This window comes from Lithobates pipiens, unplaced genomic scaffold (genome assembly GCF_037356315.1).
Source record: "Lithobates pipiens isolate NorthernLeopardFrog02 unplaced genomic scaffold, aLitPip1_a1.2 Scaffold_22, whole genome shotgun sequence".
NCBI classification, from domain to species: Eukaryota; Metazoa; Chordata; class Amphibia; order Anura; family Ranidae; genus Lithobates; species Lithobates pipiens.
The window spans coordinates 16,623,793-16,645,788 of NW_027507784.1; the positions used below are offsets into that span (position 1 = coordinate 16,623,793).

Sequence of the window (21,996 nt, forward strand, 5' to 3'; positions counted from 1 at the left end):
TGATTGGCTGCTAGAGTTTAAAGCAGATCACTACTGTTTGCTGATTGGTTGCTACAGGTTAATGCACATCATTACCTCTCATTGAGCAGTGGAGCAATCCTAAATAATTGAGCAAGTAAAGGGGCACATTAATACACACACATACTACAGGAGAGTGTCAGAGAGTGCAGACATACTACAGGAGAGGTTCAGAGACTGCGGACATACTACAGGAGACAATCAGAGACTGCAGACATACTGCAGGAGACAATCAGAGACTGCGGACATATTGCAGGAGACAATCAGAGACTGCGGACATACTGCAGGAGACAATCAGAGACTGCGGACATACTGCAGGAGACAATAAGAGACTGCGGGCATACTGCAGAAGACAATCAGAGACTGCGGACATACTACAGGAGACAATCAAAGACTGTGGACATACTGCAGGAGACAATCAGAGACTGCGGACATACTGCAGGAGACAATCAGAGACTGCGGACATACTACAGGAGACAATCAAAGACTGTGGACATACTGCAGAAGACAATCAGAGACTGCGGACATACTGCAGGAGACAATAAGAGACTGCGGACATACTGCAGGAGACAATCAAAGACTGCGGACATACTGCAGGAGACAATCAGAGACTGCAGACATTCTACAGGAGACAATCAGAGACTGCAGACATTCTACAGGAGACAATCAGAGACTGCGGACATACTACAGGAGACAATAAGAGACTGCGGACATACTGCAGGAGACAATCAGAGACTGCAGACATACTGCAGGAGACAATCAGAGACTGCGGACATACTACAGGAGACAATCAAAGACTGCGGACATACTGCAGGAGACAATAAGAGACTGCGGACATACTGCAGGAGACAATAAGAGACTGTGGACATACTGCAGGAGACAATCAGAGACTGCGGACATACTACAGGAGACAATCAGAGACTGCGGACATACTACAGGAGACAATCAAAGACTGCGGACATACTGCAGGAGACAATCAGAGACTGCGGACATACTGCAGGAGACAATAAGCGACTGCGGGCATACTGCAGGAGACAATCAGAGACTACGGATATACTGCAGGAGACAATAATAGACTGCGGACATACTGCAGGAGACAATCAAAGACTGTGGACATACTGCAGGAGACAATCAGAGACTGCGGACATACTGCAGGAGACAATAAGAGACTGTGGACATACTGCAGGAGACAATCAGAGACTGCGGACATACTACAGGAGACAATCAGAGACTGCGGACATACTACAGGAGACAATCAAAGACTGCGGACATACTGCAGGAGACAATAAGAGACTGCGGACATACTGCAGGAGACAATAAGAGACTGCGGACATACTGCAGGAGACAATCAGAGACCGCGGCCATACTGCAGGAGACAATCAGAGACTGCGGACATGCTATAGGTGATGGTCAGAGAACTTTCAGCAACGCACAGCTTGACAGTTGAATAACACAGCTCAGGGTTTAAGCAGTCAGGCATTTTATGGGTGCAAGGACATACCTGGGCAGCCAAACTCACTACATACATTTAGAAGTATGTGGGCGGGGCTTCTATTCTCTGATCTCACTACAACAGCCGGGAGCTCCACTGATGCTTTGTAGGGGGGCCTCGTTATCCGTGAATTGGGGCCCTGATGAAGGCTTTGCAGAGTGCACAGAGGACACAGGACGGGAAGCTGTATTCCCGCGCTAGTCAGCTGAGAGGGGGCGGGGCCGGGAGCTCCACTGACGTTCTGACCCCGCCCCGTGCAGCCTGTATGCTCGGAACAGAGCGGCTGTAGTGAGAGCCAGTGATCAGAGTGGGAGCGTCAGTGGAGCTCCCGGCTCCGCCCCCTCTATACTCCTATCCTACTATACCCCCCACTGACGCTCCCACTCCGATCACTGGCTCTCACTACAGCCGCTCTGTTCCGAGCATACAGGCTGCACGAGGGCGGGGTCAGAGCGTTAGTGGAGCTCCCAGCCCCGCCCCCTCTCAGCTGGCTAGCACGGGAATACAGGCTCCCGTGTCCTCTGTGCACTCTGCAAAACCTTCATTGGGGCCCAGATTCACGGGTAGCAGTGCGGGCCCCCCTACAAACATTGGGCCCAGGGCAGGTGCCCCGTTTTCCCTGCGCTAAAGACGGCCCTGGTGTCAAGCATACACTTAGTAGGTATCACGTGCCTAGTGATGACTGGAATGTTATGGAGGCCTCTCTTGCACCTCCAGCCGAACACTACTGAAGGTGGAGACAGAATGTGAGGGCAAGGAGTCTTCTACGTGTAATGCGGGGGTCTTCCAAAGTTATCATACTGGATAATGGATTGTTCCCTAAGTAAGGGAATGGCTCCCTCTAGTGTCCCTGTTCATGCTAATGCAATTAAGACTTTTTCTTCAATGTTTGAGAGACAGCGCTGCAGGGCATTAGGGTAAAGGTAGTTCAATGAGGAAGTGAATCATGGGTTTAAATTAGTCGGGGAACTACCTACCCAAAATCCCCAGTTAACCTACCCACAAGGCCACAGAAGAGCCTGCTGGGTAGGGAAGTAAAAGGGACAGGCGTGGCATGTGTACGCTCTCTTGGGACGCCATTAAAAGCCTGCCTGCAGGGAATTCTATTTGTGACCAACAGACTGTGGCCTACAAGGTGGGGAGCGGATTTGTTAGGCCTCTAAGGAGTTCCAGAGCACAGTCAGCTGGACCAGGAGGATCCATGATTCCTAAAGGTTTCCTGCACTACAGTTTACATCAGCGATCATAAGGAGCAGCGCGGTGTGGCGGCGCCCGCTCTGACCGGATTGAGACACCAAGAGAAGAACCTTGCAAGCATCTGAATCTGTGTAAATACAGTGCACTGTTGCTACTTAAACTAGTTCTAGACTGTCGCTGGGATCTGTAGTCTCACAGGAGTAGTTCACTCAGACATATACTGTGTACAGTACAACTTCAGGGTTGGTTTCCCTGAACAGCAAGTAATATTGAGTTGCAACTAGGGATGAGCCTGGTGTTCGATTCAAACCCATGTTCGAATTGAACATCGTCCATTCGATGAAACCAGAACTTTGTGGGCCGTTCGCATCAAATTCGTTTGATATGAACGGCCCACAATGCACTGCGCCAGTCGCAGTGCGTTGCTGGCTGATGATTGGCCAAGCATGCACTGTGACCCCGCATGCTTGGCCAATCACAGCGCCGGCAGCGAGGAGAGCCATAATTGGCCACAGGCAGTATGCCGCCGTCCTATACCAAGCCATTGCGCATGATCGGTCCCCATAGTTACCTTCACTCTCCCTATGTTTCCTTATGCAGACCCATATACTACGCATGACAAGTCTCCATGACCTCCGCATATGGCCTGCCCATCCTACCCCTCCCTTCCCATTATTTAAATCATACCACAACCCATATGGCCACTGCCAGAGCCTGAGGAAGGAGCACACATGCTCCGAAGCGCCACTCATTTCAGTCCGTTCCCGGAAGACACAGCATCTGTATACCGGTAAGGGCACTGCACTGATCAGCCGCGCTCCAACCATCCTAAACTGCCATGGAACACACCACGTTATCTATTACTGGCTAGAGGACGGACGCTGAGATCTTTGTACCACAGCCCCCAAGAGAGTCCCGGAGCTAGCAGCCGTAGGGGGTGGGCGCAGGGACGGCATGACATGTGCTGGACTGCACAGTCGCTGTCTTTAGGGAAGATCAGGGCCACTTTAAGGAGGCCAGGTGGGCGGAGCCAGGGGCGGAGCCTAGCGCGTAGCTCCGTGATTCCAGGACGTGTTGCGCTCAGTCACAGAGTGGAGGAGGAAGTGATCGGACCCTCCTGCTCGGTGCAGCACAGCACAGCACAGCACGGCCCTCGTGATCATGGCGGCAGGTGACGATTTTTTGGCAGACTTGCAGTCGGCGGTAGCCAGTCAGGGCGCCGCATAGCTCAGGGCCCAGATATCGGCCATGGCAGCTGAGGGGGAGGCGGCGGCCGGCGGGGGAGCGGTGGCTACACCTCGGGCGCGGCGATCCAGGCTGCCCGAGTGGTACAGCCCAGAGGCCGGCCCGGGGGGGGCACCATCACAGGGTGCACGGCACCCCTGGGGGGGACGGAGGTGCGGCTGGGACATCACAGACCCTTGAGGTGACGGCCTCCTCCGGCCAGAGGGCCTCCAGGTCAGCCGGGAGGAGTGGGCTAAGGAGAGGCCAGGCGGCTGCGTTGGGAGAGACGGGGGCTTCACAGGGCTCGGCGCCCCCAGCCAGGCGCCGCTGCATGGGGCGGCAGAAGGACACAAGCAGTGCGGGTGGCAGCAGCCAGCCCAGGGGGCGGGATCAGGTGGTTGAGCGGGTGGGGGTCCTGCCCGAACATAGGGAAGGGTTATCACCCCTATAACATTTGTTTTGCTGTGCTGATTTTTGGGCTGGAGCTACACTTAACCACTTAACGACCGCCGCATGCCATTGTACGTCATCACAATGGAATGTACAGGCACAAGCACATACATGTACGTGCTTGCCTTCCAGTGGGTGGGGGGTCCGATCGGACCCCCTCCCGCTGGATGCGGCGGTCCGTTTCACTTTAGGAGCGTTCCGGGATGAGGGGATGGCCGTTGGTTTCTGGCCATCCCCTCTCGATCGCTCCTGGCGAATGAGAAGCTTCCCCTGCCTGTGTTTAAGGAAGAGGAAGTGATGTCATTCTCCTCAGGGCGGTCTTTTTGAGCGGACTACGGGGAGAAGACTAAAAGTAAGTGCACCAAACACTACACTAACACATAGGCACACACAGGCATACAACCGCCCCCAGTCACAGTGTCACTGATTGCAGTGATCATTTATTTACTGATCACTGCATTCAGTGTCAGTTGTAAAAGTAAAAACTGTCAGGGCAGTTAGTGTTAGGTCCAGGGTAGCCCCCTACCCCCCATAAAGTTTTAACCCCCTGATTGCCCCTAGAGTTAACCCTTTCACCCCCTTTTGCCAGTGTCACTAAGCAATCATTTTTCTGACCGCTGCATTAGTGTCGCTAGTGTCGCTAAGTAGCTAGTTATTTTTTTAGGTTCACCACCAGGTTTTTATAGCGCTAGGTACCCCGATATACTACACAATAATGGTTTTAACCCCCTGATTGCCCCTAGTTAACCCTTTCACCAGCAATCACTGTATAAGTGTCACTGGTGACGCTGGTTAGCCAGTTAGTTATTTAGGTTCCCCGTCAGGTTTTTATATAGCGCCAGGGACCCCCATATACTACCTAATAAAAATTTGAACCCCCTGATTGCCCCTAGTTAACCCTTTCACCAGTGATCACCGTATAAGTGTTACAAGTGACTCTGGTTAGTTAGTTTGCTTTTTATAGCATCAGGGCACCCACCATTTATTACCCAAAAAAGGTTTAACCCCCTGATCACCCGGCGGGTGATATCAATTAGGTTTTAGGGTCAGGGTCTGCGTCGCCCCAGGCAGCGCTAGGTCCAGGGTAGCCCCCTACCCCCCCATAAAGTTTTAACCCCCTGATTGCCCCTAGAGTTAACCCTTTCACCCCCTTTTGCCAGTGTCACTAAGCAATCATTTTTATGACCGCTGCATTAGTGTCGCTAGTGTCGCTAGGTAGCTAGTTATTTTTTTAGGTTCACCACCAGGTTTTTATAGCGCTAGGTACCCCGATATACTACCCAATAATGGTTTTAACCCCCTGATTGCCCCTAGTTAACCCTTTCACCAGCAATCACTGTATAAGTGTCACTGGTGACGCTGGTTAGCCAGTTAGTTATTTAGGTTCCCCGTCAGGTTTTTATATAGCGCCAGGGACCCCCATATACTACCTAATAAAAATTTGAACCCCCTGATTGCCCCTAGTTAACCCTTTCACCAGTGATCACCGTATAAGTGTTACAAGTGACTCTGGTTAGTTAGTTTGCTTTTTATAGCATCAGGGCACCCACCATTTATTACCCAAAAAAGGTTTAACCCCCTGATCACCCGGCGGGTGATATCAATTAGGTTTTAGGGTCAGGGTCTGCGTCGCCCCAGGCAGCGCTAGGTTAGTGCCAGTACCACTAACACCCACGCGCAAAGCATACACCTCCCGTAGTGGTATATCTATATATCAATATGGTATATCTATATGGTATATATCAATATCTGATCTGATCAGAGCTATACTAGCGTCCCCAGCAGTTTAGGGTTCCAAAAAAATGCATTGTTAGCGGGATCAGCCCAGATACCTGCTTCACCTGCGTTTTGCCCCTCCGCCCAGCCCACTCAAATGGCATGTGTGAGCAATATATCATTTAGTGACAACTTTTTGTAAACTTTTTTTTTTTGTATCATTATTCAATCACTTGGGAAAAAAATAAAAAATATTCAATATTCAACATGCCCCTCAGCAATTTCCTTGGGGTGTCTACTTTCCAAAATGAGGTCATTTGGGGGGGGGTTTTGTGTTATTTTGGCATTTTATGGCCTTCGAAACTGTGATAGGTAGTGAGGAGGGAAATCAAAAATTTGCACCCTTAGGCCGCGTACACACGGGTGGACTGTTCGCCCAACTTTGTCCGCTGAACAGTTTGAGAAACAGTCCGTTCAAAATTTGCATGAACGGACTTGACCACACACGATGGACACAACAGTCCGCTGAAAACTTGCGCGATGACGTATACAGCACGTACGACGGGATGAGAAATTCAACGTGCAATACACTGCAATGCAACCTTCGCCGTGGAAATCCTTTCTGAGCATGCGCGCAACTTAGTACGGCGAACAAGCCTACACACGAGCGGACTGTCCGCTGAAACCAAGTTTCGGCGGACTGTCTTACGGAAATTCCGAAAGACTTGGTTCAGCAAACTGTCCACTGAAACAGTCCGCTGAAGCCCACACACACGAGCGGACTGTCCGCTGAAACACTGTTCAGCGGACAAAGTTGGGCGAACAGTCCGCCCGTGTGTACGTGGCCTTAGAAATCCTGAAGGCAGTGATTGGTTTTCGGGGTGCCGTACGCGGTAGACTCCCAAAAAGTCCCACACATGTGGTATCCCCGTACTCAGGAGAAGCAGCAGAATATATTTTGGGGTGCAATTCCACATATAACTATGGCATGTGTGAGCAATATATCATTTAGTGACAACTTTTTGTAAACTTTTTTTTTTGTGTCATTATTCAATCACTTGGGACAAAAAAAAAAAATATTCAATGGGCTCAACATGCCTCTTAGCAAATTCCTTGGGGTGTCTACTTTCCAAAATGGGGTCATTTGGGGGGGGGGGTTTGTACTGCCCTGCCATTTTAGCACCTCAAGAATTGAGATAGGCAGTCATAAATTAAAAGCTGTGTAAATTCCAGAAAATGTACTCTAGTTTGTAGACGCTATAACTTTTGCGCAAACCAATAAATATACGCTTATTGACATTTTTTTTTTACTAAAGACATGTGGCTGAATACATTTTGCCCTAAATGTATGACTAAAATTGAGTTTATTCGATTTTTCTTATAACAAAAAGTAGAAAATATATTTTTTTCTCAAAAATTTCGGTCTTTTTCCATTTATATCGCAAAAAATAAAAATCGCAGAGGCAATCAAATACCACCAAAAGAAAGCTCTATTTGTGGGAAGAAAAGGACGCACATTTCGTTTGGGTACAACATTGCATGACCACGCAATAACCAGTTAAAAAAGTGCAGTGCGAAATTGTAAAAAGACCTCTGGTCCTTAGGCTGTTAATTGGTCCGGGGCTGAAGTGGTTGAAAATGTACCTGTTACAAATTACAAACAGATTCTACTTAAGAACAAAGCTACAGTCCCGGTCTTGTTTGCACCGCCTGTATACTGCTGTTCAGAGTATATAGGGTTTTAGGTGTAGGGTTTTATTTTGGGTGCAGGGTTCCCCCTAATATCCATACAAGACCCAAAGGGGCTGGTAATGAGCTGGGGTAGGGGGGGGGGGGTGATGGGGTAGCCATGCCATTTTTCTCAAAGATTTTCATCCATATTGCCAGGACAAGACATTACATTAAAGCCGCAAGCAGATTTAAATGGCCTTTTTTCCTTTACAAATGTCATTTTGTGCAGCGACTGCACTTCCAAGTGCACTTACAGTGCAAAGTGCATTTGCCTTTAGTAGATAACCCCCAATATTACAAAATTAATACCTGTTGATCCTGACAGAAAGCCAATGTCTTGTGCACTAAAATAAAATACAAAACAAGGTGCTATGTTTTTAATCCAAATCAATAGAGAAGACAAGTGTGACAACACTTCTCCATAGATAAAGTACATTGAGTAAACGTTGTCACCTAAGGATGGGAAATGTGTTACTGGTGGGATCACCATATGAAAATAAAGTGAAAAAAATACTTGACAAGAAAACCATTACAAGCCCCAAGCCTAAGCACTGATTAGCTGCACAATATTACATTGGATTGTTCGGTTCAGATACACTTTAAATATACTGGACAGTTGTAAAAAAGTACTTACCAAGCTGAGCATAAATCTCCACAGTCTCATGATCACGCATTGTCGCCAATGCACGGTTATCAACTATTGTTATGGTCTCTGTGAGCTGATAGGTAGCTCTAGATGCGGTTCCTCCACCAGGTCCTCCTACTGCTTTTGCCCAATTTTCAAACTGTTTATTTTCTCCAAGAGCATATATACAAGAGTTGATGAAGGATGACTTGCCATGACCACACATACCAAACAGCTGCAGCAGAACCCGCTTATAGCCCTGATTACCCAATTTGCAGTCATTGAGGGTGAAATTTTGGATTCATTCTCTGCTCTTATCAATGTAGGAGTCTGTTGTGTTCCGTTTTGGATCTGGCATTGTGGAAAATCTGTAAAAGAAGAATACAATATGTATTTGTATTTGTGATTGGCAGATGAATTCAGAAACCTATCAGTGTTAATAACAGAATTGTTACTTTTTTAACTATATGTTGACCAGCTGCCGCAGTTGTACTGCGGCAGGTTGGCACGGCTGCACAAATCGCCGTCATGGTACATCAGCTTATTAAATCAATGTGGCAGACGTGCGTTCTCCACCCCCTCAGCGTATCCCCGTGTGCCCGGCGGCTGCGATGTCCACCGGGCGCCCGTGATTGCTCCGGACAGAGCCAGAACAGGGATGTGTGTGTGTGTGTGTGTGTGTGTAAACACACAAATCCACATTCTGGCAGGGGAGAAGAGACAATTCTTTTTGTTAAAAAAATAAATTGTGACGTCAGAAGGGTCCGGGCACCGTGATTGAAGATGGACATCATGGGACACTTTTTTTTAAAATAAAGGAATTGTCAAAGACCTGCGTCCCGCGATGTCCATCTTCAATTACAGCGTCTCACCCCGAAAAAATAGAAAAAAAAAAAGCTCCGCCTTCATGGGAGGCATCCCACCGATTGCTGTTTTTTCGCGGTGACAGCTGTTATAGAGGCAAGGGCGGGGCCACCCGGTGACTTAAACGGGTGACCCCGCCCCCCCTCTGCCTTCATTTATTTTATTTTTTTAACTAAAGGAATTGTCAAAAACTGTCTCCTGTCGGTTTTACTTTTTGGTGAATTTTCTGATATCCAATAAGCCCCCCAACCGCAGACCCCCACAACCATCGAGCAAGGGTTGTGAGGATGATGCCCTTGTCCCCATCAAAGAGATTTCTGCAAAAGCACATTTGACTATCTTTTTAATTAAAGTAGTCAAACAAATCTGGTAAGCAGACAACTTATACAACACTATTGGGTGCTTGAGTGCTGATACCTGTGGTGAAGGGTTGTCTATCTTTCTGAGAAGATTGTACTGCATCTTGGAAGTCACGCAAGCAGTGGTGTAACTAGAACCTTCAGGGCCCGATGCAAGAAACCATGAAGGACCCCCCTGAACCCCAGCCATGGCCCTTCCCTCCGAGTCCGCCAGTGGAACTCCAGGGCGTGGTCACAGGTATGACCTTTGTGAGCCCTGTAGTTCCACCACTGTTATCAGTGGTTTTATTTATTTTTTTACATTTTTAGGTGCCCCATTGGGTGACTGTCCCTAGGCAGGATGGGGTCCGTGTCCCCAGAAGAGATGAGGTCCTTTTCTCCAGGGCAGATGAAGTTACTGCCCCCAGGTGAGAAGGGGTCCCTGTCCCCAGGGGGAGATGGAGGGGGTATGTAATAGTGTGTGGGGGATGGGGTCCTCTCACTCACCATGACCAAGCTGCAGGCCGCACACTCATCCATGTTGGCCTGGGCTCCATCCAGTGTGCTGGACAGGTGATCAGCATATCTCCCAGAGAGACCTTTCATCATCTGTGTATGACGGGGGAGGAGGGGGGCTGGCAGACAAGCCTGCTGTGTCCTCCGGGGAGCCGTCTCTCATAGGGCTGCACTGCATCTGTGTGCTTAAAGTTTGTTTACCCGGGAGAAGTATGCAGTGCAGTGTGGGCCGGACTCGGGGGAGGGGGGTGGGACTCTGGCTGGGGAGAACAGACATCGGACTGAGCGGCAATGCATGGAGCAGGAGAGGGGTACTCTGAGGAGCCGGCCAAGGACACAGGTCATGCAGGGAATGCACAACTAAAGAGCAGCCAGTGCGATAGTCGAGCATGGAGCTCTGCTAGTCACCCTCCACCTCCACCATCCATGTGCATGGTGCACTGGTACTCCTAGCTGCCTATGCTGCTGCCGGCCATATGTAGAGGGGGCTGCATGGGCCCCCTGCATCACAGGGCCCAGTTGCAGTCGCGACTGCTGCACCCCCTATAGTTACGCCCCTGCACGCAAGCAGGAGTGTTTGTCACAATCATTGTTCTGAGGGGTTTAGTCACCCAAATGGACTTTATATATATCATGATATGATCATCCAAATGGGACTTTTTTCATTTTTTTTGTTTGCAATTATCTTTGTATTCACATGCATGTATGGTTATTCGTAAGATTGTGATCACTGTGGTATAATCCAGCTTTTATATTGTGTATTTTCTGGTGTTTCTATCACTATTGTTGAAGCTTTCACTTTAAATAGGTTTTTTGGTTCTTAATAGTCTTTTTCACCTGGCCTACCAGGTTACGTGCTCGGATAAGGGTATGGTATGGATTTTGCTTGGGACCCCCACGCCATTTCTTTTTTTTACATTTTGGCATGGGGTTCCCCTTAAAATCAATACCAGACCTGAAGGGCCTGGTATGGATTTGGGGGTGGGGGGAGCCATTTATTTTTATTTTTTTTAATTTTGGTGCAAGGTTTCCCTTAACCACTTCAATACACTGTATTATATAAACTACACTGCCTGCACTGACTGAATATAGATATATATATATATATATATATATATATATGTAAAATACATTGCCACTAACTAACCTGCCTACCTAATCTAGCCTAATCTATCTCCGTCCACACACTATACACGGCCGCTATGTAAGCAGCCTTATATAGTGTGGGGGGTGGACTTAGTCCCCCTGAGCCATGATTGGCCAAAGGCACCCTGCCTTTGGCCAATTATGGCTCTCTCAGCAGAGTGAGCTATGATTGGCCAAAGCATGCAGGTCAGGTGCTCCTAGACTATAAATACAGGCACAGCAAAAGCAACACCAGAGCACACTTAGCCCTTGTACACACGGTCGGAGAATCCGTCGGAAAGTGTCCTATCGGACCGTGTTGTCGGATAATCCGACTGTGTGTGGTCTGCATCGGACTGTTTCCGTCGGAATATCCGTCGGACCAAATTTTCCAACATGTTGGAAATATTTTCCGACCAACTGGTCCGATCGGACATACTCCGATCATGTGTAGAGAATTCCGATCGGACAAAGTGCCACGCATGCTCAGATCAAATTCCTACATCAAAGCTATTGGCTACTAGCCTGAACGTAGTCCCGTCGTAACGAAATTACATCATCACGTTGTGAAAGATCGGATTTTTCGCCAACTTTGTCCGACCGTGTGTATGCAACAGTTTCGGACAAGATCCGACGGACAAAATCCGACGGATTTGGTTGTCGAAATGTCCGACCGTGTGTACAAGGGCTAAGAAGGCTACACTAGCCAATCACCCCTCCATGTTAAGCAGAGAAACCAAAAACTGTTCTACACTAATCTTAGCACCTATCTAGGTGGGTGCAAAACTCAGCAATAAACTGTATTATACAGTGGAGTATAATAGTTAATTGCAGTCCTGCAGAAAGAAAACGAGAACACATATGTACATAGGTCACACATCCTATTTACAGGCTAACCGTGGGAGCATCCTCCCCTAAGAGACAACCCTCCCACCGAAAATACAACTATAACATCTGTATTGTAGATATTGTTGTTGTACACAATTTCTCTGAAACTGCAAAACTCTTGACACGTCTTTTCTCAGAGCCCAGAAAGAAAACAGACATAGATATTCTATCTAGTCTAACTACCTAAGCAATTTTCAAAATATTCGAACTTCAGCATAATAAGTCATGAATGCAAAAGCCACATTTTAGTAACTGGATTCCAGCTCTGCTAGCCAAAGTCCACAAACCCAATAAAGAATGTGGAGTGCAGTGACACCACCTCTGCAGCATCAGGAGAAACACATCCTCTTCACATCCCTGTCTCACCCAGGAGCTAAGCTGACAGCCGCAGCAGGCGGCATCTCTATTCAAAACCTTGTCACCCATATAAACAGCAGCACTTTGGGTTGACAGTCACTGTATACACACTTCAACATCTCCTCGCAATGACTGCAACGGGCCCATGCACTCAACTTCAGGGTCACACACTGACATCTGCCACATACCAGTCCAAGGTGATCTCCCTCATTTCTGCTGCATAGCGCCAGACTCCCGTGGGGCACCAGTCAGACACCAGTGTTGGTCAATATATGATTCTACTGAATAGTCTGCCATGGGGCGATCCCACCACTTTTGTTCGGCAGCTCCAGTAATTGCTCTCACCTTTGCTCCTCTCTCCATGTGGTTCTGTCTCCACTGCACCCAGAAATGGCAGCTTAGCTCTGCTTTACTGCAGTAAACACACAATGTCTCAGCTCAGATTCCTTACTTGAGAAAGTCCCACTACTAGCAACTGTGTAACAGACATCTTCCTCCATAACACACATTTTGGTGAAACCACAAGGCACTACGCTTCCCTGTGCCCAGAGCTAACTTTTTCTCTGCCACATTCTGAGAATGCTTCTGGCAGCAAACTCCATTGTAGCACAGACGTTGGCGGTCCCTTGGCAGACCCTCCCATGACACACATTAATTCTTCCACTGCCACCACTTGGAAATGCCTTTTCCTTGGCATTATTCATTACTGTAAAGAAAACATTCATTCTTCATGGTGACACAAACGTTTTCCAGCTCACAGATTGCCTCTCCGCAATCCAAAATCCCAGCTGCCTCCCATCAATCCACACAGCACCGAAACAACACTAGAGTTGGGATGAACACCATAACTCCCGAACATGTAAAAAGCTTGAACCTGAGCCACAAACTCTATTAAAGTCTTTGGGACCCGAACTTGAAAACTCAAAAGTCCCCATTTTGAAGGCTTATATTTAAGTTATGGGGCCTGGGTACTGTCCTAGGGGACATGTTTCAATTGCAAATATATATATATTTTTTAAAGATTGTTTTTACAGCAGCGTAAGGGGGCCCCCAGATCCTGGCCCCCCACACTATGTGAATGAGTATGGGGTACATTGTACCCCTACCCATTCACCTGGGGAAAAGAGTCAATAAAAAAAACACACTACACAGGTTTTTAAAATAATCCAGCTCTGGTGGTCTTCTTCCGACTTCGGAGGTCTCTTCCGACTCCTTCGTGCTCTCCAGCCTCTCCTCCCACTCTCCGCTATCTTCTTCCAGCTCTTTTACTAGCTGTGGCCCCGGTCTCCTCCGTCCCTCCCTCTTCTCTCTTCTTCCATGGAAGCGTTCAGCTCTCTATCTCCCAAATACTAGAGCGGAGGGAGCAGTGGTGGAGACGCAGAGTTTTAAAAGCCTGATGGAATTGGCTGTCCCACAGTACGTTGTGCTCAGCCGCCACTACTTTTCCATACAAGCAATCCCTTCCCTGCACAACCAAGTGGGGGACATAATCAGGTGTGCACTGCGCAACGCCATCTGTGGCATGGTCCACCTAACTATGGACACGCGGACCAGTAAGCATGGTCAGGGACATTATATCTCCTGACCTGAGGCAGATTGCAGTTTGGCGCATGTCCTTCCTCCACCGAGGATTGCAGGGCGCTTCAGTTTGCCTCCTGTTGCTAACTCATCCTACTCCACTTCCTCATCCTCTACCACCTCCTCATCCGGTCAGCGTAACACCTTCACCACCAACTTCAGCACAGCCAGGGGTAAACGACAGAAGGCAGTTTTAAAACGTTCCTGTTTTGGGGAAAAGCCCACACTGCGCAGGAGTTGTGGAGCAACATGGAACAGCAGACCGATGAGTGGTTGGTGGCAGCGAGCCTCAAGCCCGGCCCGGTGGTGTGCAATAATGGGCAAAATCTCGTAGCAGCTCTGGGCCTAGCCGGTTTGACGCACATCCCTTGTCTGGCGCATGTGCTGAAATTGGTGGTCCAGAGGAATTTCAGCTGCAGCACGCACGCGTGAGTCGCTCTGCGGAACAGCACCACTTCACCCCCAATAACTGGGCCTCCATGCGAGACCTGTGCGCCTTGTTGCGCTGTTTCAAGTACTCCACCAACATGGTCAGTGCCGATGATGCCATTCTCAGCGTTACTATCCCAGTTCTATGCCTCCTTGAAAATAGGCTTCGGGCGATGATGGAAGAGTATGTGGCACAGGAGGAGGAGGAGGAGGAAGAAGAGGGATAATTTCCAAGGCTTTCAGGGCAGTCATTCACAAGTGGCTATGAGGGTGGGTTCCTGCACCAACAAACGCCAGGTACACAATTGTCCAGCAAGGGCACAGTTCTGGAGGATGATGAGGTGGAGGATGAGGAGATGGAGGAGGAGGAACCATGTTCACAGCAGGGTGGCACCCAGAACCAGCTCATGGCCATCACTGGTGCATGGCTGGGGGGATACAGAGGACACAGACGATACACTTCCCACAGAGGACAGCTTTTCGTTGCCTCTGGGCAGCCTGGCACACATGAGCGATTACATGCTGCAGTGTCTTTGCAATGACCGCTGAGTTGCCTACATTCTAACTGGTGCTGATTACTGGGTGGCCACGCTGCTGGATCCCCATTACAAGGACAATGTACCGTCCTTAATTCCCTCACTGGATCGTGATCGTAAGATGCGCGAGTACAAGCGTACGCTGGTAGACGAGCTGCTGGTGGCAATCCCACCTGACAGTGGGGGCACAGTGGAAGCACAAGGCAAAGGCAGAGGAGGAGGAAGAGGTCGCCAATGCAGCTGGGCCACCACCAGCACCTCAAAAGGCAGGGTTAGCATGGCCGAAATGTGGAAAAGCTTTGCCAGCATGCCACAAGAACCAGCACCACCAGCTGATAAGGAACATGGTGGAGCAGTATGTGTGCACACGCCTACACGTACTGAATGACAGGTCTGCCCCCTTCAACTTCTGGATCTCCAAATAGGGCACAGTGGCCTGAGCTTGCCCTTTACACCTTGGAGGTGCTGGCCTGCCCTGCAGCCAGTGTATTATCTGAACATGTATTTAGCACGGCATGGGGCGTTATCACAGACAAGTGCAGCCGCTTGTCCAGAGCCAATGTGAACAAGCTCACGTTCATTAAAATGAACCAGGCATGGATCCCACAGGACTTGTTTGTACCTTGTGCAGAATAGACATGCATACTGTTGTTCTGACAAAAACTGTCCGGCCATCGGATAGTGTCCGCCCCATACTGTGCAGGCACAGCGCTTGCACAGTACAGAGGACAAGGAGATTCCGAAAATCTCAGAAGATGAATGAGCAGTGCCTGCGCAGTGAGTGCAGGTTCAAGCCCCACCATCCAAGTGGACATACTTCAGGCACGGCCTCGCTTCGCTCAGCTATTTTTTATTCTAACTCTATGTCCGCTTGCATGGTGGGGCTTGAACCTGGACTCACGGCGCAGGCGCCGTTCGTCTTTGGGGATTTTCAGAAACCCCTTGTCCTCCGTACTGTGCAAGCTCAGTACAGGATGGACACTATCCGACGGGGGTCAGAATTCAACACATCACTGGCCTTACCCAGCCATTGTTGTTTTTGATCTTTCTCACTCTTTTGGGGTGTACCCTAATTTAAAAAAATAAATAAATAAAAAAAAACAAAAACCAGTGTTGGCCACCTCGTCCTCCTCCACCGCCGCTTCCACCTTCACCGCTACATCCACCGTCACCTCAACCTCCTACTCCATATGGACCTCATATGGAGCTCGGATCAGGCCCATAAACTTGTCGCCAAAGCCCCAACGTTCAAGGATTGTAAAGATGTATGGCCAGGAGACCGAATCAAAGGCCTTTTGAAGGTCCAGTGATAAAAGCATGCCTGATAGAGATGGATGAACTTCCGACGGGACGTTTCGCAAACGTGGCCAAAAGTTTGCAAACCGCAAAGTTTGCAGCGGGACCCATTGACTTCAATGGCAGGCGAATTTTAAAAACCTACAGGTCATATTTTCAGCCACAAAGAAGTACCCTGAGAAGGGGAATGGGTGGGTGGGTACTGCACACTGAAACCGACACAGACCATCGTGGGTGGTCTGGTTAAATACCCTCCGGGCTCCTCACCATACTGACAAGAAAAGAGTGGGCTGTGCTAAAGATTGAAAAATACTCAATCATTGAAAATTAAAGTAACACTGTGCAATTCACAAAATAGAAGGAACACTAATTGTTTCCCCAATATTCAGTAAGGAAATGTGCAATAAACAATTCATATACATAAATACAATATATGAAAATAAATTATATAAACAATTCTGACCATAAATATATTATCATCTCATGTGTATCATAAATATGAAAAATAAATTATTCAAATCAAACCATAATAAATCAATAATAGAGGTAGAAATATTAACTCTACTAAAAGTTCATAGGAAAAGTCCCAGAGAGAAGAGTAAATTCTTCCACGGTGAGGAAAAAGTGAAGTAAATCCAAAGACGTGTGTCACATGTCGGAAACAACACCTCCACCACAGTAAAAGCTGCCACTTACCAGATGATAGTGGTTCCTTATTACAGAGAACCACAAAACACAGATGGCTTATTCACCCAGCCAGGGTTCTTGGATGGATATGTTGATATGAACAGACTCCCCCAATCACCACCGATACTCCAATCCGACCCAGCAAATATCCACAACGTCAGCATATATATATATATACCTGCACTTGAGAAAGGAGCGCGCATGCCCGAACGAGGCTTGCGCAAGCTCGAAACGCGTTGTGCGTTCGGGTACCCCCCGGCTGATGTCAAACGCTGTCTACGAGGCCAGTCTGTGTCTCTGTGCATCACAGAACACAGCGGAGGTTCCCCTAGCGCGCTGTGGAGGAGGATTGATCCAGTAACAGCACCAGCGAAAGGGAACAGTGATTTGACTATCAAACGGAGGACAACAATAATTATGGACGTAAGTGAGACTTTTGTTGATTGTATAAAATAAATGCACTTTTTACTGATTTGGCGCTCTTCTATATATTCTTATATATAAGAGGGCCAGTATGGTGGCCCGCAATTATGGGAGGAGCCCGGAGGGTATATAATCAGACCACCCACAACGGTCTGTGTCGGTTCCAGTGCAAGGTACTGCACATCAAGGGGCCGACGCTTCTCAGCGCCCTCACGGTCTTCTATCTGTGTGTCCAATCGTAGGTGCACTTCGGCTTCTTCATTCGTGGTCTTCGTCGGCGGTTCCCACTCATGGTCGCAGATAAGTAGTATCCGAATCTTTTCATATCATGTGCAAACTTGCGGCTTATCATGCTTACTATCCTGCACCCCTTTCGCAAAACATACCTCTGAGTTGTTGACACTCATGTCCCGACATTGTTCGGCACAGGCATAGTACATTCGTAAATTCTTTCTACCAAACATACGATTCATTCATAGATCCAAGCCTCTGAGTCGCTGTAGATTGTTCTCCAATATCACTCGCCATAGGCTTCACTGGTTATAAAATTCACTGTTCTCATCCTTTTTTGAGATAAACAGGTATTGTTTGTATGGATTTCTGTGGCTGATTGAGGTGTAATTAAACCCACCTGATGTCTTTCCTGCACTTGACTAGCCTGGGGGGATGGGTGGTTGATAGGTGTTTGGTTTAACAGTAAGGAATGGCATACACTCTATAACCAATTCGTATCAGATACTCCTTACTGACAATTTATATCAGATTCATCTCATAAATTTTTGAGGCCGCGTACACACGCGGGGACTGTTCGCCCAACTTTGTCCGTCAAACAGTTTCGGCAAACAGTCCGCTCAAAATTAGCATGGACGGACATGGCCACACACGTCGGACGAACAGTTTGCTGAAACCGTGCACGATGACGTGAACGGCACGTACGACGGGACGAAAAATACGACGTCCTATACACTGCATTATAACTTTCGGCGTGTAAATCCTTTCTGAGCATGCGCGGAACTTAGTTTGACGAACAAGCCTACACACGAGCGGACTGTTCGCTGAAACAAGGTTTCAGCGGACAGTTTTTCGGAAATTCCGTAAAAACCTTGTTCGTCAAACTGTCTGCTGAAACTGTCCGCTGAAAGCCCACACACGAGCGGACTGTCCGCCCAAACACTGTTCAGCGGACAAAGTTGGGCGAACAGTCCGCCCGTGTGTACGCGGCCTCAGCTGATTCGTGTCAAATGCATTGCACAGGCTGATTCTGCCAACTCACTGCATGTCCATGTAGTTGTACCTTCGAGATCGGTCGTATATCTTCATCGATTGTCCCACGCTCGGACCGCTACACACTCACTGTCGCAGGTAGGACTTTGTTGTTACCGCTCTTCTAAACTCCAATAGTTACCTTATCATGTTCGTTTATCATGTTCGTTTTGCAAAGTCGCACTTACGCCACCGTAAGTCTATGTCATCTTCCATGTATTTCATCCTTTCTACCCAACGCGGGTTTACTCGAGCCGATCACTTCACGGTCGATGCGGTCAAATCCGACATTCAAGCCCCTTACTCACCTCGCATCTACGGCCGATTCGAAATCTAGTCGCAACTTCGCTTCTATGTTTCGGATCCTCGGCAATCACAAGTCCCTTCAACCGCCATCACCATTTAGTTGATTCGAACCCAGCCATATCATCGGCAATACGGTCAGATCTGTCATACGAGCCCCGTAGTCACCTCATATCTACGGCCGATTCGAAATCTAGTCGCAACTTCGCTTCTATGTTTCGGATCCTCGGCAGTCACAAGCCCCTTCAACCGCCATCACCATTTAGTCGATTCAAACCCAGCCATATCATCTGCAACACGGGCAGATCTGGCATACGAGCCCCGTAGTCACCTCGCATCTACGGCCGTTTCGAATCTAGTCGCAACTTCGCTTCTATGTTTCGGATCATTGACAATCACCAGCCCCTTCAACCACAATCACAATTCAATCAATCCGAACCCAGCCATATCCTCAGCGATACGGTCGGATCCCATATACGAGCCTCTCAGTCGCATCTACGGAGGATTCGAGTCTAGTCGCAGCATCGGCGCAAAGATTCCAGTCCTTGCCAAACGCAACTCTAACAACCAAGCCGAATCCTGTTGCATCTCCGACTCAAATGAGTCAAATCTTTCGCAGACTATTCCATAGCTATAACCCAGTTCAAACTAGTCACATCGACTGTACGAATTCAGCAGTACTTACGTTTGACTTTCTCAGTCTATCCATACATGATCATACACAATTCTCTCCACCAATTTCCTCAGTGTTGCGCACGGTCATTCCTACATAATCACATTTCCTCTATAAACCTTTTCTTTTGCCTTTCAACAAAGCTCCTTGCAATCACTGCAAGCATCGATGCAATGGCTCAATATGGCCACTCATCTCCAGTAGCAACACGGCTGCTCTCCTCATTCCTACACACTTATAATTTAATTTATAGATTTAAATAAAGCTGCTTTCTTGCAATGCTGCAAGCATCTCTGCTATAGCTTAATACGGCCATTCATCTCCAGTAGCAACACAGCTGCTCACCTCATTCATCCATTCATTCATTCTCACCTCATAATTCAAATAAGGCCGCTTCCATGCAATCGCTGCAAGCATTTCAGCAAGTGGCTCAAACTGCCACTCATCGTCTCCAGTAGCAACATGGCTGCTCATCATTTTCTCTGTCGCTTTCCCCTTTTTAGGCCAGTTAGAACACCAGTTAGTCCACCCTGCACCAGGTTTGGACAGTATCTCCCAAAAAAAAAAAAAACCATTGTTGAGGGTTTGCATCTTCACCAGGGGGCCAGCTTTGCCCCAAAGAGCTCTTTGCAATCCCCCTTGTCAAAACTAAATTCTCATGTCACCTTACTACAGGCTCCCGGTCAACTCAGTTCTCGCCCCCAACCAGTCGACTTCACAACTAGTGCATAAAGTCAGGTGTTTAGTTCAATGGGATTCCCCCTTTCTCTTAAACACTCTTTCACTACATATTTTTACTTCACATACAGAATTTGACCTGCTCCTGATGCGTTAGCAACTGTCACATACTTCTGTGCACTGCACTCTGTTTTCGAAGCACAAGCCTTCAATACGCAGACAAGGTCGCCTAATCTCCATACTTGCTAGCAGTGCAAGCATTAGTAGATCGAACCCACGTCAATTAACTACAGATCGCAACATTCCTACTTAGTATACCAGACTTCAGCTACCCACCCCAGTCCGCCCTGGGGCGCTCTGGTTCATTAGTCTGTGCCGAGCACAAACTGACACCCGAGCTATCGGTTACCTAGCCAGTCACCTCCTGGCTCACCTCAGTTGTCATGCATTCTTTTGAGTTTTCTAAAGTCACACTCAACAGCGCTCGAGCGCAAACCAACTGTCACTATGGCTGTCGTTCCTTGTCCTATTCTTGTTTCCTTCCGCCTTTCATCTTATCTACCCAACGCAACTATCCCCTCCTACCTTTGCAACTCACCTCAAACATACGCACCCCCCCTTGCCTTTAGTTGACGCCATGTCGCAGGCAGACAGTGAGGACTTTGCCTCAGCCCTGCCATCACCCTTTACGGGCTCAGCAAGCGGCGGTTTACAGTCTCACAAGAGCTTGGGCCAATAAAAAAATAAAAAATAAAAAAAAATATAATAAAAAAATGAAAAAAAATTAAAAAAAATAAACTCATAGCAGAACGGTGTCGCAGGAGTAAATCCTACCCTTCTGCAGCCAGGAAACCAAGCCTTTAGGCTACTGTTTCCATCGCCAGTGGCAGCTCTTCCAGGCACCACTTCAGTCTATCTTCTTTGCGACTACTCAGCTGCACTCCTGGGTAACCACACTGTCAACAGCAGTCGCCGAAGTCCAAGCAGAGTGACAGCCCTGGAGGTACGCCCAGCCGTGCCCCTAGCAGCTCCAGTCATCACTGTCATTGCCGTACCTTCACTTACAGATACACCCAACTTCTGCACCATCGTCTTCCCTGCACACCTTGTCCTAGCAGGGCATCTAGGAGGACATCTTGGATGACAACGACGTTAACTTAGCATCCCTCCTCATAGCAGTACACAACTTGGCCTAGAACAATCATATTCGCGGGAAGATGTCTCCATCATCCTAAAGGCCAGAGACCCTTTACTTAATCGCAAGCTCACTGTCACAGAGTTTGTGCTGGCCTTGGGGACAGTCCGAGACATGCTAGGCAGAGCAACCCCAACAGGAGGGTAGAATTGGACCCGTATCTGCATGCAGCAGGTCACAAGTACGCAGGGTGCCCATCCTTTGACTATCACTGCTCATTTTCAGCCAAGGCAGCAGCCAGACTCAAGGGGATCTTTTACCTCCCATCTTTTAGTGTTTCTCTTCCAGGCAAAGACCCTGACTAAATCCTTAAATTAAGATGTGCCAGCTATAGCAGATCTACCCATGGGAGTCGAATTTCTCACAAATTGGAATGGCATGCCAATGTGTATTC

General features: G+C 48.2%; 1 protein-coding gene across 1 annotated transcript in view; it reads right to left on the bottom strand.

Moving 5' to 3' along the window:
• LOC143923345 (kinesin-like protein KIF13A) overlaps positions 1 to 21,996 on the bottom strand; it is an 84,562-nt gene that overhangs the window by 21,195 nt on the left and 41,371 nt on the right. Inside the window, exon 3 of the mRNA XM_077446959.1 lies at positions 8,463 to 8,821. Within this exon, the coding sequence (XP_077303085.1) occupies positions 8,755 to 8,821 (67 nt within the window). The 3' untranslated portion in view covers positions 8,463 to 8,754. The remainder of the gene's footprint in view (positions 1 to 8,462; positions 8,822 to 21,996) is intronic.